The 13,148-nt window shown below is 34.5% G+C and overlaps 1 protein-coding gene across 1 annotated transcript in view; it reads right to left on the bottom strand.

Annotated features, from left to right (window-relative positions):
* Positions 1 to 13,148, bottom strand: part of TMPRSS15 (transmembrane serine protease 15) — a 128,660-nt gene that overhangs the window by 46,400 nt on the left and 69,112 nt on the right. The window contains exons 17-18 of the mRNA XM_036881556.2: positions 5,550 to 5,660; positions 4,106 to 4,235 (exon numbers count right to left, since the gene is read on the bottom strand). Coding sequence (XP_036737451.2) covers positions 4,106 to 4,235; positions 5,550 to 5,660 — 241 coding nt within the window. The remainder of the gene's footprint in view (positions 1 to 4,105; positions 4,236 to 5,549; positions 5,661 to 13,148) is intronic.

The raw sequence follows: 13,148 nt of genomic DNA, 5'->3' as shown, positions 1-13,148 counted from the left end.
CACACCAGTAAGGATGGCCAGTATCGAAAAGACTAAGAACAACAAATGCTGGTGAGAATGCAGAGAAAGGGGAACCCTCCTACACTGCTGGTGGGAATGTAAGCTAGTTCAACCATTGTGGAAAGCAATATGGAGGTTCCTCAAAAAACTAAAAATAGAAATACCGTTTGACCAGGGAATCACGCTCCTAGGAATTTTCCCAAAGAATACAAGTTCTCAGATTCAAAAGAGCATATGCACCCCTATGTTTATTGCTGCACTATTCACAATAGCCAAAAAATGGGAGCAACCTAAGTGTCCATCTGTAAATGAATGGATAAAGAAGATGTACTACATATATACAATGGAATACTATTCAGCCATAAGAAAGAAACAAATCCTACCATTTGCAACAACATGGATGGAGGTGGAGGATATTATGCTCAGTGTAATAAGTCAGGGAGAGAAAGACAAGTGCCAAATGATTTCCCTCATTTGTGGAGTATAACAATGAAGCAAAACTGAAGGAACAAAAGAGCAGCAGACTCACAGACTCCAAGAAGAGACTAGCTGTTACCAAAGGGGAGGGGTGTGTGAGGGTAGTTGGGGAGGAAGGGAGTAGGGGATAGAGGGTTATTATGTTAATTCACATGGTGTGGGGGTCTCGGGAAGACATTGTAACACAGAGAAGGCAAATAGCGAAATTGTGGCATCTTACTACACTGATGGACAGTGATTGCAATGGGGTGTGGGTGGAGACATGATAATATGGGTGAATGTAGTAACCACATTGTTTTTCATGTGAAACATTCATAAGAGTGTATTTAATAATACCTTAATAAAAAAAATTAATACCAACTCTTCATAGGCTGCTTAATGGAGATACATGTAACTAACTATTTTTAAGACATATTTCCTATATTCTGTAGAGCTGTCCAGACCTGATGACTTCTAGCTTTTCATGGCTTATAGGGTTAATCAACTGCATAGTTCATTTATGGGTTAGTAACAGGGTAGTGTGATTTCCTGGGAAATATCGTTTTAAAAATCACTACTCTAAGTTTCTTTAATACTTATTCTTGCATGAGTATAAAATGTTTTCTTTTATACTTTGATCAGAGAGATGAAAATGTTATTTACAGTACTTTTTTGTTATGCATGCTATAAATGGCAGGGAATGAAAATGTGTCATTTAAAAAAAGGGGAGGCTGATGAAATCTGCCTCATATGATTTACTACAATCTTTGGGGAATTGCATTTTGTACCCTATCTGCATAAATAATCTTGAGAGACTACAGTCCCTTTTTAATAAATTGACTCCTAAATTACTTTCCACTGTACCAAACACATCATTTTAAACTCGCTAAGCTTTCTTTCAGTTACCATGCACCAGTCTAGACAAATTCTCATTAAGGCTATAACTTTCTTTAAATTACTAGAACACTATGGCGGCTGTTTAATAACTGCAGGCCCAAAGATTAAAGTCTTTGCAGAAATTACCTGGCTCATTTCTGAAGAAAGCAAGTGGCTGACCTTTGTCAAAAATATTGTCTTCAAGGCAGTGAGATGTACTACGTGTCTTACATACAATAAAAATCTAGTTTTTTGTCTCTGTTTCCTTCTGGAAAGACTCTCATTCATATGAAATGAGGTCAGTGAACTAGAGAGTAAATCTGGCTGGGGAAAACATGTAAATAGAAAGTACATTGGTGTATGGAAACGGCTGCCATTCACTCAGCACAGGCCATTTTCTAGAAAGCCTTTTCTGACATGCACAAATTGTGTAGGTTCTCCTATACTTCTTTGTATTTATCACATTATAGTGTAATGACCTACTTATTTGTCTGGCCCCACCACATTCAAAACAAAAACAATGTCTTGTTCATCCATGGAACAAACACAGTATCATTGCTAATGCTTAAATTTCTGATCTGGAAGTTATCAAAATAGTATATTTATATTAGCAAGTGTTAAAAAGTAATAAAGATATATGTTTTCTTTCTAATACATGCTCTCATGCAATTATAAGAATCAGTATTATGCTATCACACAACATATTTCATTCAAATTCATTTAAAAACTATCAAAGAGTGTTCAATTTTTGGATCCTTTTAAATAGTTCATCTTAATACCCATATTAATCTGTAGGAAACAATTTACTTAAGACACAAAAACTACAGTGGAAAAATTTCTGAGTTTATAATCATAGGGATGCTTAGATAGGTGGGGAATTGAAACACAAACTCCTCTGCAGTGAAAACCCCACTGTCTGGAGCATTCAGATTTGTCAGTTGTGGAAGCAAAGTCAAGTCACCAGTCTTCTTAGCCTAATCTTTACTAAATTCCCAAGTCTATAAAACAGCTTCTCAGCATTACTGGCAACTTCAATAGTGGAAGCAAATGACTTCCTAGAGCCTTACCTGTATCAACTCATTATTGAACTAAAATCAACGTTTATGTAGGAATCTGGAATCAATGCCACTTACCCAGTGCTTTACCTGAAGTGAAAATAAACTACTGTGAGGTTCAGTGTTTTGTTGACTCTTTATCAAAAAACATTATCCCCCTACAATTTACCCTTCTCCAGGACTCTTTATGTCTCAACTCCCTCCCATGTGGAAAGGCTGTTTTTGAATGAATCGCATTTTAGGAGATAAAAGCTCTCAATCCAACTGCAAGAATTTCTGGTGCACTTCCGACACTCAAATTAGGACTTCAACACATTTTCCTATGGTTTAAATACCTGTATGTGCTGGCTAGATATTATCTGGACAATATAACTCTCCCAGTCTTCTAGAAATTAAACAGCTTTTATGGGCTACATACACTAAGACCTAACCACTGCACCAACTCCATTTCTAGTGAAAAATATGTTTTATGTTAAAAAATAAACATTTTGAAATAAATTTTGAAAATCTGTGTATAGGATGAACACTCTAGCTTGTATGAATTATTAATTAGTTAGAAAGAAGCAACCAGTTACATTTGATTTTGACGAACTGGGAATAGTTAAGATTAACGGCCAAATGCTGAGACTGTGTGATGTGGACTTAGATTATTTTCCGTTGTAGCTTTGTAGCATCTTTAAGAATAAATTAGAAAACCATTCCCCAGTTTAGGACAGAAGGAAAATGATTATGATCTGTAATTGGACAACTTTCGGCAAACATTTAGATAGCTAAATATACCTATATATATATATATATATATATGTATGTATATGTAATGAATAATTGTTTCAACAAATATTTATTTAGCCTCTGTATTTTGAGACAAGGATATGTCTACATGTTAGCAATGCAGTAACAGAAAATACTGACATGGTTCTTACATTTAAAGACCTTTTTAAGTGATAAAATAACAATGTGACCCAATATGGTTAAATCTTCCAAATACAACACCAAAGGATCAGAATTATAAATTGAAGTTGTACAACTTAAAAGAAGCAAATTATTACAACTTACTACCTTCTATGTTTAACCTCATTACTTTTGAGACTGATGGGAAGGTTAAAAAATGAATACGGTGAACTTTGATGTTATATATTATGACATTAAGCTGGGAAGTATAATACATTTTGGGGAGGCATTAATATGGAATTGTGTCTTACCCTTCTTGGGAAAGTCTTGACATTTTGCATGTCCTTTCTCACAATGATTATATTGCTATAAATGTTCCTAAAGACCTACTGTGAACATGTTGCAAAGATGTAGCAAAACGTGTTCTCTGGTACCCTGTGATTAGTTATATATTATGATATAGCATAAAATAGAATATTTCATTTTCATAATCTATAGCAAATATTTAATGACATGAGAAAATAGGCTAATACTGTGTAAGTAGGTTACAAAGCAGAGCATGGTGTATTTCATATGATTTTATAATATACAATTGTCATATACTTATATTCATACAATATTTATATAAGAACTATTAACAGTGGTTGTCTTTTGAGACTGGGGATTAATCAAAATTTTTATTTTCTTCCTTTGCTTCTTTATCTTTTTTCCTGTGTATTTTCTAAATTCATACCTTCCATACATTTTAAATTTCTTAATAAACCCACTTTGATACCAATAAAAAAGTTTGGGGATCTCTTAAAAGAGAGCTGAGTAGAGGTACTTACCCAAGTCCCAGCAGTTGACAAACATCATCTGAAATCTGGGTGGTCCAGTTCTCAGCACAAGCTACATGCCAAGTGTTCTGGATTCTGAACTCCACCAAACCACTGTTTGTTGTGTCATTGAAAAGACGCACTAAAGAGATTAGATTACATGCAAAGTCATTTTGACTGAAATTGATAGAAGTAAATGATGAACTCTAAACTGAATGTGCAATGTTTTTAATATTTAGAGTTTAGAAATTGATTGTAATTTTTCTTAAGTGTATGTTCAAAGGCCTCCGTTGAAAAATACAAATACAGTAGACTTAATTTTACTCTTTTATATAACCATACAAATGGAAAAAACAGTGATATGCAAGTTCATTGTGTATCAGTATAGTAAATAAATGAAAATAAAGTTAATTGTGAAAGCCATATCTTACAAACTTAGTCTCTAAAAGAAGGAAAACTCAAGTTCAGGAACAACTCTAGGCATTTTTCTTCCTATTTCTTTCTCCAGGAACTATTTTCTTTGGCCTTGTTCTTTTGCTGTTTGGTTTCCTCCCTTACAAGCACAGGTCACTTCCCCCCTACCTTACAAGCATTTTGGATAGAGTGTTAAGGCCATTAGTGGCTTGGTAGGGATTGGGTCAAGCCAAGCTAGGTTATCAGACTAGTAAAACATCAGTGGTGATAGTTTTACCCACAAATACCATATTAGAATTCTGTAAGTTACTGTTATTTTCGCATTTTTGTCTTCTTGAAAGAAAAGTAAAAGCATTGACTTTAGAATTACACAGACTTAGACTGAAAATGCCAAACTGGGATTTTTGTGATCTTTAGCAGCCACTTACCTTCTCCAAGCCTCAGTTTTCTCATGGCTAAAATAGAGCTAATTCTTATTATGCTGAGATTGTTTTATAGCACTTACCAATAGTGCATGGCACATAGTAGGTTACATTAAGTATCTGCTTAGAAATAAAATTAAGACATAGTAAAAGTAGCCACTACTCATAATGTCATAGAGATCTCGAAGTAAGGCCAAACTGAAGACTCAACAAAACAGGAGGAGTAGATACTGAAAAATTAAGAATGAAAAGGACCAATTCTAAGAAAGTCAGTTATAAGTAAACAGGGGTGTGTCTCCATTTGGAAGCAATTTACAGAGTGTAATGGTCAATAAGAGGGTCTACAGTGCCTGGTGTGGGCTACTGTCTCTATGGTATTTTATGCTTTCTACCTGAATATGGGTTGTCCTATACTTAAAGTTAAGCAAACAAACAAAAATCAGGATGAGCATGTTAACTTCTCTTGAATGAGTGGTGACTGCAGAGGTACGGAAAATGATTGTACCCCCAGTGCACCAAAACATGTCCTAATAAATACATTCATAGTCTTCCTTCACATTTGTGCAGTCGAAATGTAGACGCTAAATCGATAAAAGTATCTTCCTAAACATAAAACATACCACAATGTGTTTCATCTGAGCCATCCTTACAGTGCAGGAAACTGTCACAGAGATTCATCAGTGGGACACATTCTCCATTCTTACACTGAAAATAGTCTTCTTTGCAAGGCTCTATTGGGAAGGAATATTTGTTGTATAGGATAAAGAAGTGACAAATAGATTATTCTGGAGCACCCATCCCATTTCTGCCTCTTTACACATCAGCCTTTTGCCACAGTGCATGGCTGGGCTTGCTTCAATATTGAATAAGACAATACACTTTATTGCGCAGAATATTTCCACAATAGTAGTGTCAGAGCCAGAGCTGTAGCTTGAGAAGAGTGTGGATAAACTTTCGGCATCTCCTTTGCAACAGAACGCAGTGCAGTTCCAAGAGATGGCAAAGAGGTTTAGGATATACCCCTCCCTCATAATCTCTGTTAGTCTCTCTTCAAAAAACTCTTCCATCCCAAATGAACACACAAGCAATAACCATTGGAATGTTGTTACACAAACATAGAAAGAGTCCTTAGTTTCACCATCCAAATGACACCCCCAAACCTTTATTATATAGAAGAGTGGGAGTTGCCTTTTGGTGGGACTGAAGTTGGACCAGGCTGGAAACAGTGAGCTCAGTTAAAGTGTGGTCAGGTGAGAGTAAGTAGTCACAAAGAAATGGAAACTCTGAAATAGGAGTAACTTTAAAGGAAGTTGGGAATGGAGCTAAACGCAAGTAAAATAGGTTTGGAAATGGGGATGTAATCGGCACAGAAAGAAACAGAAGGCAAATGAAGAGTCTGGATAAGGAAGGGACTGAGGCGATCTGGATGCAGTTTGTGGTTTCCAGAGTTTGAGTTGTACGGACTCCCACTGGAAATATTTATTATTTGAAAGGAGTGAGTAATGCCACTTCCCAGAACTATTTGTTAGGTCTTAAAGGGTTTTGCCCTCATACCACAGAGGAAAAGGCATTTGCTTCCCTCATGATGTTTTCTGATTATGACTTAGGAGGGATAGCTGAATGCCAGTATGAGAACCTCCAAGGGCACCTGAGGTCTGGATCCCTGAGAAGGGAGATGGCCGCGGGAGTGCAAAGGCTTCATGACTCCTCCCAGGCATGGTGCATGGACTATCATAATGAGGAAGCAAAAGACTTGGTAAAATGAACAGGGAAACTAGTATTTTGAAAGCTATTAGAGAATATTAATCATAAACAATGCATTATTTTCCAGGAGACACAATTCAAGTTAAAATGGTTTCAAAATGAAATTGTATTAATTTCCATAGAGACTTTCTCATTTTATAATGACCAAATGTAATGGCACTTGAAAAATAATAATTTCTGTTGTTTTAAATTTCAGTTGTAGCCCCAAATCTGAGAGCATTGATACTATAACACTCTAAAGAGAGATACTAAATATAGCTATACTACACTTACTAAAAAAGTGCCCAGAATGGTCCAGAATATATCAATACCCATCACCTATTTCATCTGTAAAAGAAAAATAGATATTTTTTTCTTAAAAAAATGAAGGAGTCCTTAAGGAGGAGTGCTTTCAAAGTGGGAGAGGGGAAGATGGTGCCATCCAACACACAAATGGGAGATGCCCGCAGGCAACCAAATCGTATTGTGTTGCCTTAAAGGAGGGAGGCTAGCATCTCATTCCCCACCTGGAAATTTATTACACTGCAGAATCCCAAGAGTTGGTGCTTCCAGGGGACTAGGCTGGGGGACTTCAGATTGTTTTTTCAACTGTGATTATGGTAAGAGATTTTAAGCCATACCTTAGGACACACACAGAGGTGTGTGTGTGTGTGCGTGCGTGCATATAACTGCATTGAATACCCTTATTCTGTTTTATTCCATCCCATTTAATAACAAGGAATGCTGGCCAAAAGCAAATGAAGTGATATCATGATCCATTTTGTGAAAAATATCAGACTAAACTGAAGTACAGTGAAAAATATTATGGGGTATGGTAACTTTGGTTTCCTAAAGTTTGTGGGCAGATAACTGTATAGCTAAAGATTGATGCTCATTTCTGTTGTAATGAATTCAGAAGTCACAAAGTTGGCTGGAACTTCCCTGGATGGTAGCTGGGAAAACAAAGGGCAGCAGAGGAAAACAGCTGCATTCTCTCCAATTGTGGGGCAAAGCCTGTGGTTCCTTTTTGCCACTGGACACTGGCAAGTATCACTGAGTGGCAGCTGCCAGACAGGACGAGCAGGCTCCAGCACTAAGACATGGAGGGATGGGGTCTGGGGGGTGGGGACTAGGAGCTGAGCAGGGTTATAAGAGATCATCTAGGAAGAGTACTACCCATGGCCACACTGACAATTGACCTGGGAAAGGGTGGGAGGAGACCACTCCAACGAACCCACAGCTTTGTTTTACCAAAGAGCTAGGAGCACTGGGACAGGAGCCATCTTGGCCAGAAGAAAACTCCAGGAGGGAAAGATATTTCCTGTCTGCCTCTCCTCCGACATTGGAGCAATGGGAAAGTGAAAAGGGGAAAAATGTGGAAAATGAATCAAAGACAGTATTTCTACCCTCATTACCTTAAGTTATTGGGCTAAGGTTGTGCCTGAGTTGGGAGATAAGAGAAACTTTGAATTAGATGATATTAAAGTTTTGAAATTGTATTTGACAGTTTGTACTTGACAGATATTTTAATATCTAAAGGTTAGTCTTAATTACTCAGTTAATATCTGAAATAGCGATAAGTGAAGAGATCTGCTTGAAATACTCAGGGGCAAAAGGGAGATTTAAAATAAAGTAGACGAGGAAAAATAAAGCTTTTTCTGTTTATACTCTCATTGAGTCCATTCTTGAAATTGAATATACAGTTTACTAGCTGAAATATCTATAATGCCTTATTTCTTCATCTTTATATGCCCAAGTTTGACACAAAGTGGGAAATCAGTAGATATGTATTCAACATTAAGTAAATTCAACTACATGAAAAAATCAATATGAACCTTAGTAGTAGAGTTGACACAATATAAAGCAATCTTTAAAAGTACGATTTCAAAAAATACATTTTTAAGTTAGGCAATTGATTGGCTGATGGTAATTATTGATTTGAAAGATAGAAATTGATTCTATGAATTATGAGTAGAAAATTTACTTATTTGAATTTAAATGGTGGTTAAAACAGGCTCTGGAATCATATGACCTTGTTTGATCTGCAGTTTAGCCATTTTATTTTCACTTATTTCTGATTTTGGAAAAATACATTAATCTTTTTGAGACTGAAGTTCCTTGGCTGTCAAATGGGAATAAATGCTACTTATGTCTCAGGTGGGTCGTAAGAGTAATTTTTTTAAAACAGAAATGTATTTAGTATACTGTTATCAATACACTAAATGTTCAATAACATTCTTAACAGTAACAATATTAATGTTTAAAAATCATCCCTTTCACTGATATTTTTAAGTTAACATTATTACTTCCACCCCACTTTTTGTGCTATTTTCCCATCTAAGTAACCACACAAACAAGAAATTACATCTAATCCTTTCCTCTGGGTATCTTACAACAATAATCAGAGCTATTTGTGTGCTTTATTTTAAACTTTTAAAAATTCAGTATTTTTTTTCAACCCAAATGTAAATTAACTTAATAAATGTTTGAAGGAAGACATGGCTAGGCTGGTTGTTACTACAAATCTTTATTGCCAGAAAGAACTAGGTTACTCTATCAAATATAATACTGTTAGGAAGGTTCTTGTAAATGTAATTATCAATTTGTTTTACAAACACACATTTTTTAAACCAGATTAGTGAGATATAAATGGGCTAAGATAACTACATATTCTATGGGCAAGCATTAATATTTTAACTGACTTGGTATTTTATTTTTTTGGTATTAATTTTCCTTTAGAAAATAGGAGGCTTAAAACTAGGTATACATGTGTTTGTATTTATATTTTCTATTTTAAATCCATTCTTTGGTATACATTATGTTTATTTTAAAATTTGACAGCCTAATTACATATCCATGATCAAATACCTTAATATACTTAGAGAATGTTAGTCACCACTGGTTATTTTTAAATTATCTCATTACTGTGTTTTCATAGCTTATTAAATCATCATGTAAAAATGAGATCTTAATGCCAATATAATTATAGATAAATCGATTGATGATTTTGCTCTTTTGCTAGTATAGTTGGTACATTTAATTGCAAAGCACATATATGTTGAATGGAAATTTAAATATCTCAATGAAAATATGCATGTATAAAGATCTGAAAATTATATTTCATTTTTGTGCTCTAGCCAAAGCTATTAAGTTTATACCCTATGAATCTAGAAAAATAAACTTTCTTCTGTAAGGTGAATACATTGAATGGAAAATTGCTGAATGGGGCAAAATGATCTATTGTTGAGGGACTGAATAGAAATGATAAATTCTGAGGAGAGGTGTAAACAAACTCTTTCAAAAATGTCCTTACATATATGCACTGGATTCTGATTCTCTGTAACATATCGCAGTTAGGTTTCATTAAGAAGTCTTTAATCCAAGAGGTTAACTCTCTGTGGCCTCTGAGGTCTTATTTCTGATCATTTTATGCCCATAGTGAGAGAAGGAAAAGAAATATTTCTAAGAATTGAATTTCCCCATCTCCTTTTTATGAAGTCTCCAGTAGTCCTGCCTCATTTAGTCAACATATGCTTGGCTTTAAATGGAACTGAATAGATCTCTAAGGCACATGCCACACAATCTAGGGAGGGCACTACACCTCTAAATGCAATCAGCTGCCACTTCCACGGTTGCCTGATAAGCGCTATTGAATTCCAAATTAAGACTCTGAGTATCAGAAAAGAGCAGCAAGGGACATTTATAGAAGATTGATCTTAATAAATCCATATTTCATGTGCTCTGGTTTAATGTAAATGTAAATGTTAAAAATAGGATAAAGGAAGGATCTGTCAAAACATGTTGCACAGTTGTTTTATATTTCAATCGAATGCTTTGGAAGGTGCCCCTAAAATATCTCAGAAGATAAACGAAGCCCATAAATGCTGAAAATTTGTGTTATCCCTTTTGGACTTTTTTCTAAAATGATCACCAAAGCAGAGCACCAATTTAAACACATATGTGTGCTCAATCTCTCTTTTCATTACCAGCTTGATTATCTTCCACTGCCAATTCCCTGTTTCTATAATTGCTTTTCAGTCTTTTGGAGTAAAAATCTCCCTGGGAGAGGACTGTGCTGCTGACGACTCTTGTCACTCCATTTTGTCCTCCCCAGCAGCATCTGTCCTGTGTTCAGGAGGAATGTGAAGCCACAGTCCCGGTATATTCACCACAGCGTCATGGCCCTGGACGACCCCATTCTAGCTTCAATCAAGGCAGTTTTCTGTACATGACTTATTTCCTAAATACCATAGTCATAGCAACTGAAATCTAGTAAAAGGGCAAACAAATACAAACAAACCCTACACCAAAAATCTGTTACCTATTTTGTACTGGAAGCAATAGATGATACTCTTCTGGCTTTTATCTAGAGTAGAAATTGCTTATGATATTTTTCAAAATCCTTGATGTTGCATTTATGTCATTACAAGATCTAGCAAAAACCAGTAATTAAAATATTTTTGATGGAAGAGATTTGTTGCTATCTTCCTTTATGCAACTTGTTCTTCCCTTCCCACTTCATTTATAATTTAAAATATAGGCTTAAGGACATACTATTTCTCTAAAGTTTTGTTCCAAATGCTTTCTCTCTTGCAGATGGTGGAGTGCCCAATAATTATTTCAACTGTTTGAATTTATGAATAAATTTACTCCCTTATTGATTAGAATATTAGTTTTTAAAAAATTCTCTTTAATTCAGTTGGTTTTAATATTTATCTCCATTTCTTTCAAAGTATACTTCTTTCAAAAGTTCATTCCATGACATCATTCTTGAAAAAAGAGTTGCGAGGCCCTCTTCTCCAGAAGACTAGGCATCAGGTATTTGCTTGCTTATTTTGAAGTACTGTGAAGAACTGAGCGCATAATTCTAACAAATTCAAATGCAGATGATATTGGTGCCTATATATTTTTTTATTGTAGCAGTTTCTACTCAAAAACTTAGAAATATCAGTCCATTGTTTGTCAGTATTCATTATGAAATGGGTAAAATATAAAGCTTACCAGATTTTTAATGCCTTTGAAAAATGTTTATATTTATTCTGTTTAGGAATTTGCTGAAAAGTTTTCCTCTTGAAATTTAAAAATTTAAGCAGGAAATTTTACAACACTGATTCTGGCTATTAATTTTTTTACAGAAAACAGTAAGGCTTCATGATTTTTAGGTCACTAATCAGATCCAGAAAGTATATATCTTTATCCCTAGTTATAACCTTCACTGTTAGTTTTGATTGGTTCTCTTCCTTTGAGAATACCTATTATTTTCAAATTATGGCTTGGTGTTTTTTCCTGCATGCCCATTACAGACTCTCATGTTTTTCCATCTCTATCTATTGTTGAACATTCTTGATCGTGCTTTTGTGCAGCAGTTTATGTGGAAGTGTGGATATTTTGGTGCCAGAGTTTTTGAATAGGTGTGCAATTGACCAAAAATCTGTGCAAATCACATCATTAACAGAGACTTCTAGTCAAACCAGAAAGAATAATCTGGTTGTGGTAGCACTTAAATAGGAAGTTACTCTGCCTTAAAATGTCCATGGTTTTCCAAGTTTCTTGAGTGATAAATGAGTTGCAATTATTTTGGGAGGCAAGTGTTCAGCAAATTATCAGGAGCTAAAAATTAAATACTAATTTTTTAGAAAAAGTTGAGAGTCATAATTTTAGGTATAAAAATAATGGTGGGAACCCTTTTGTGTTTTCTACTATTACCCAAAGTTCTTTATTATATCATTTACTCATCCAAAGTCTGTTTTATCTTAAAAGTACGTTTAATTACCAAACATTAACTACCAAAATTTCCTCATCAACATCCATTACCCAACTATACTTTAAAATTATCATAAAATCAAATGATTAACATATTAAAATTAAAATTAAAATTATAGGTATACCACAAAGAGAAAGAAACTGAAATAGTAGATACAAGATTGGCAGACAAACATAGTTATCATATTAAAATCAGCAGTACCAAAATTATCAAGGGACAGAACCAGTGACTCAATTCAAAATGATAGCCTCAAAATTGTCTTAATTAATATTTTCTCAAGCAGTTAGTTTCTGATTTTACATATATTTACATAAATATCTAACTTCTAGTGATAGTTTCATGTCGATATATGTTTTTACTACTTTGAAAAATAACTATGAATAAAATAAATTATTTTAGTTTATAATTTTATAAGAATATAAGGCATGCCCTTTTCTATATTTTCTTTCTTTTAATGTATTATATTTTAAAATAAATTCTAAATTTCTGTAGATCTCCAAGTCTTTATTTTTTTCTTTTATGCTGTATGTTTATCATAGTCTTAATATTTTTGTTGCTTATACTTTGCTAATTGATTATTTTTATTGATACATCAACATTGCTTGTAGCTGCTTCTAAAACCAGTCATAAAATCCAGACGGGTAGGTTAGTTGATTAAGCAAACACTCACTCCTACTTAAGCTACCTAAATAGCTTGGATAATAATTATTGT

This window comes from Manis pentadactyla, chromosome 1 (genome assembly GCF_030020395.1).
Source record: "Manis pentadactyla isolate mManPen7 chromosome 1, mManPen7.hap1, whole genome shotgun sequence".
NCBI classification, from domain to species: Eukaryota; Metazoa; Chordata; class Mammalia; order Pholidota; family Manidae; genus Manis; species Manis pentadactyla.
This window is presented reverse-complemented; position numbering and strand designations above follow the sequence as displayed.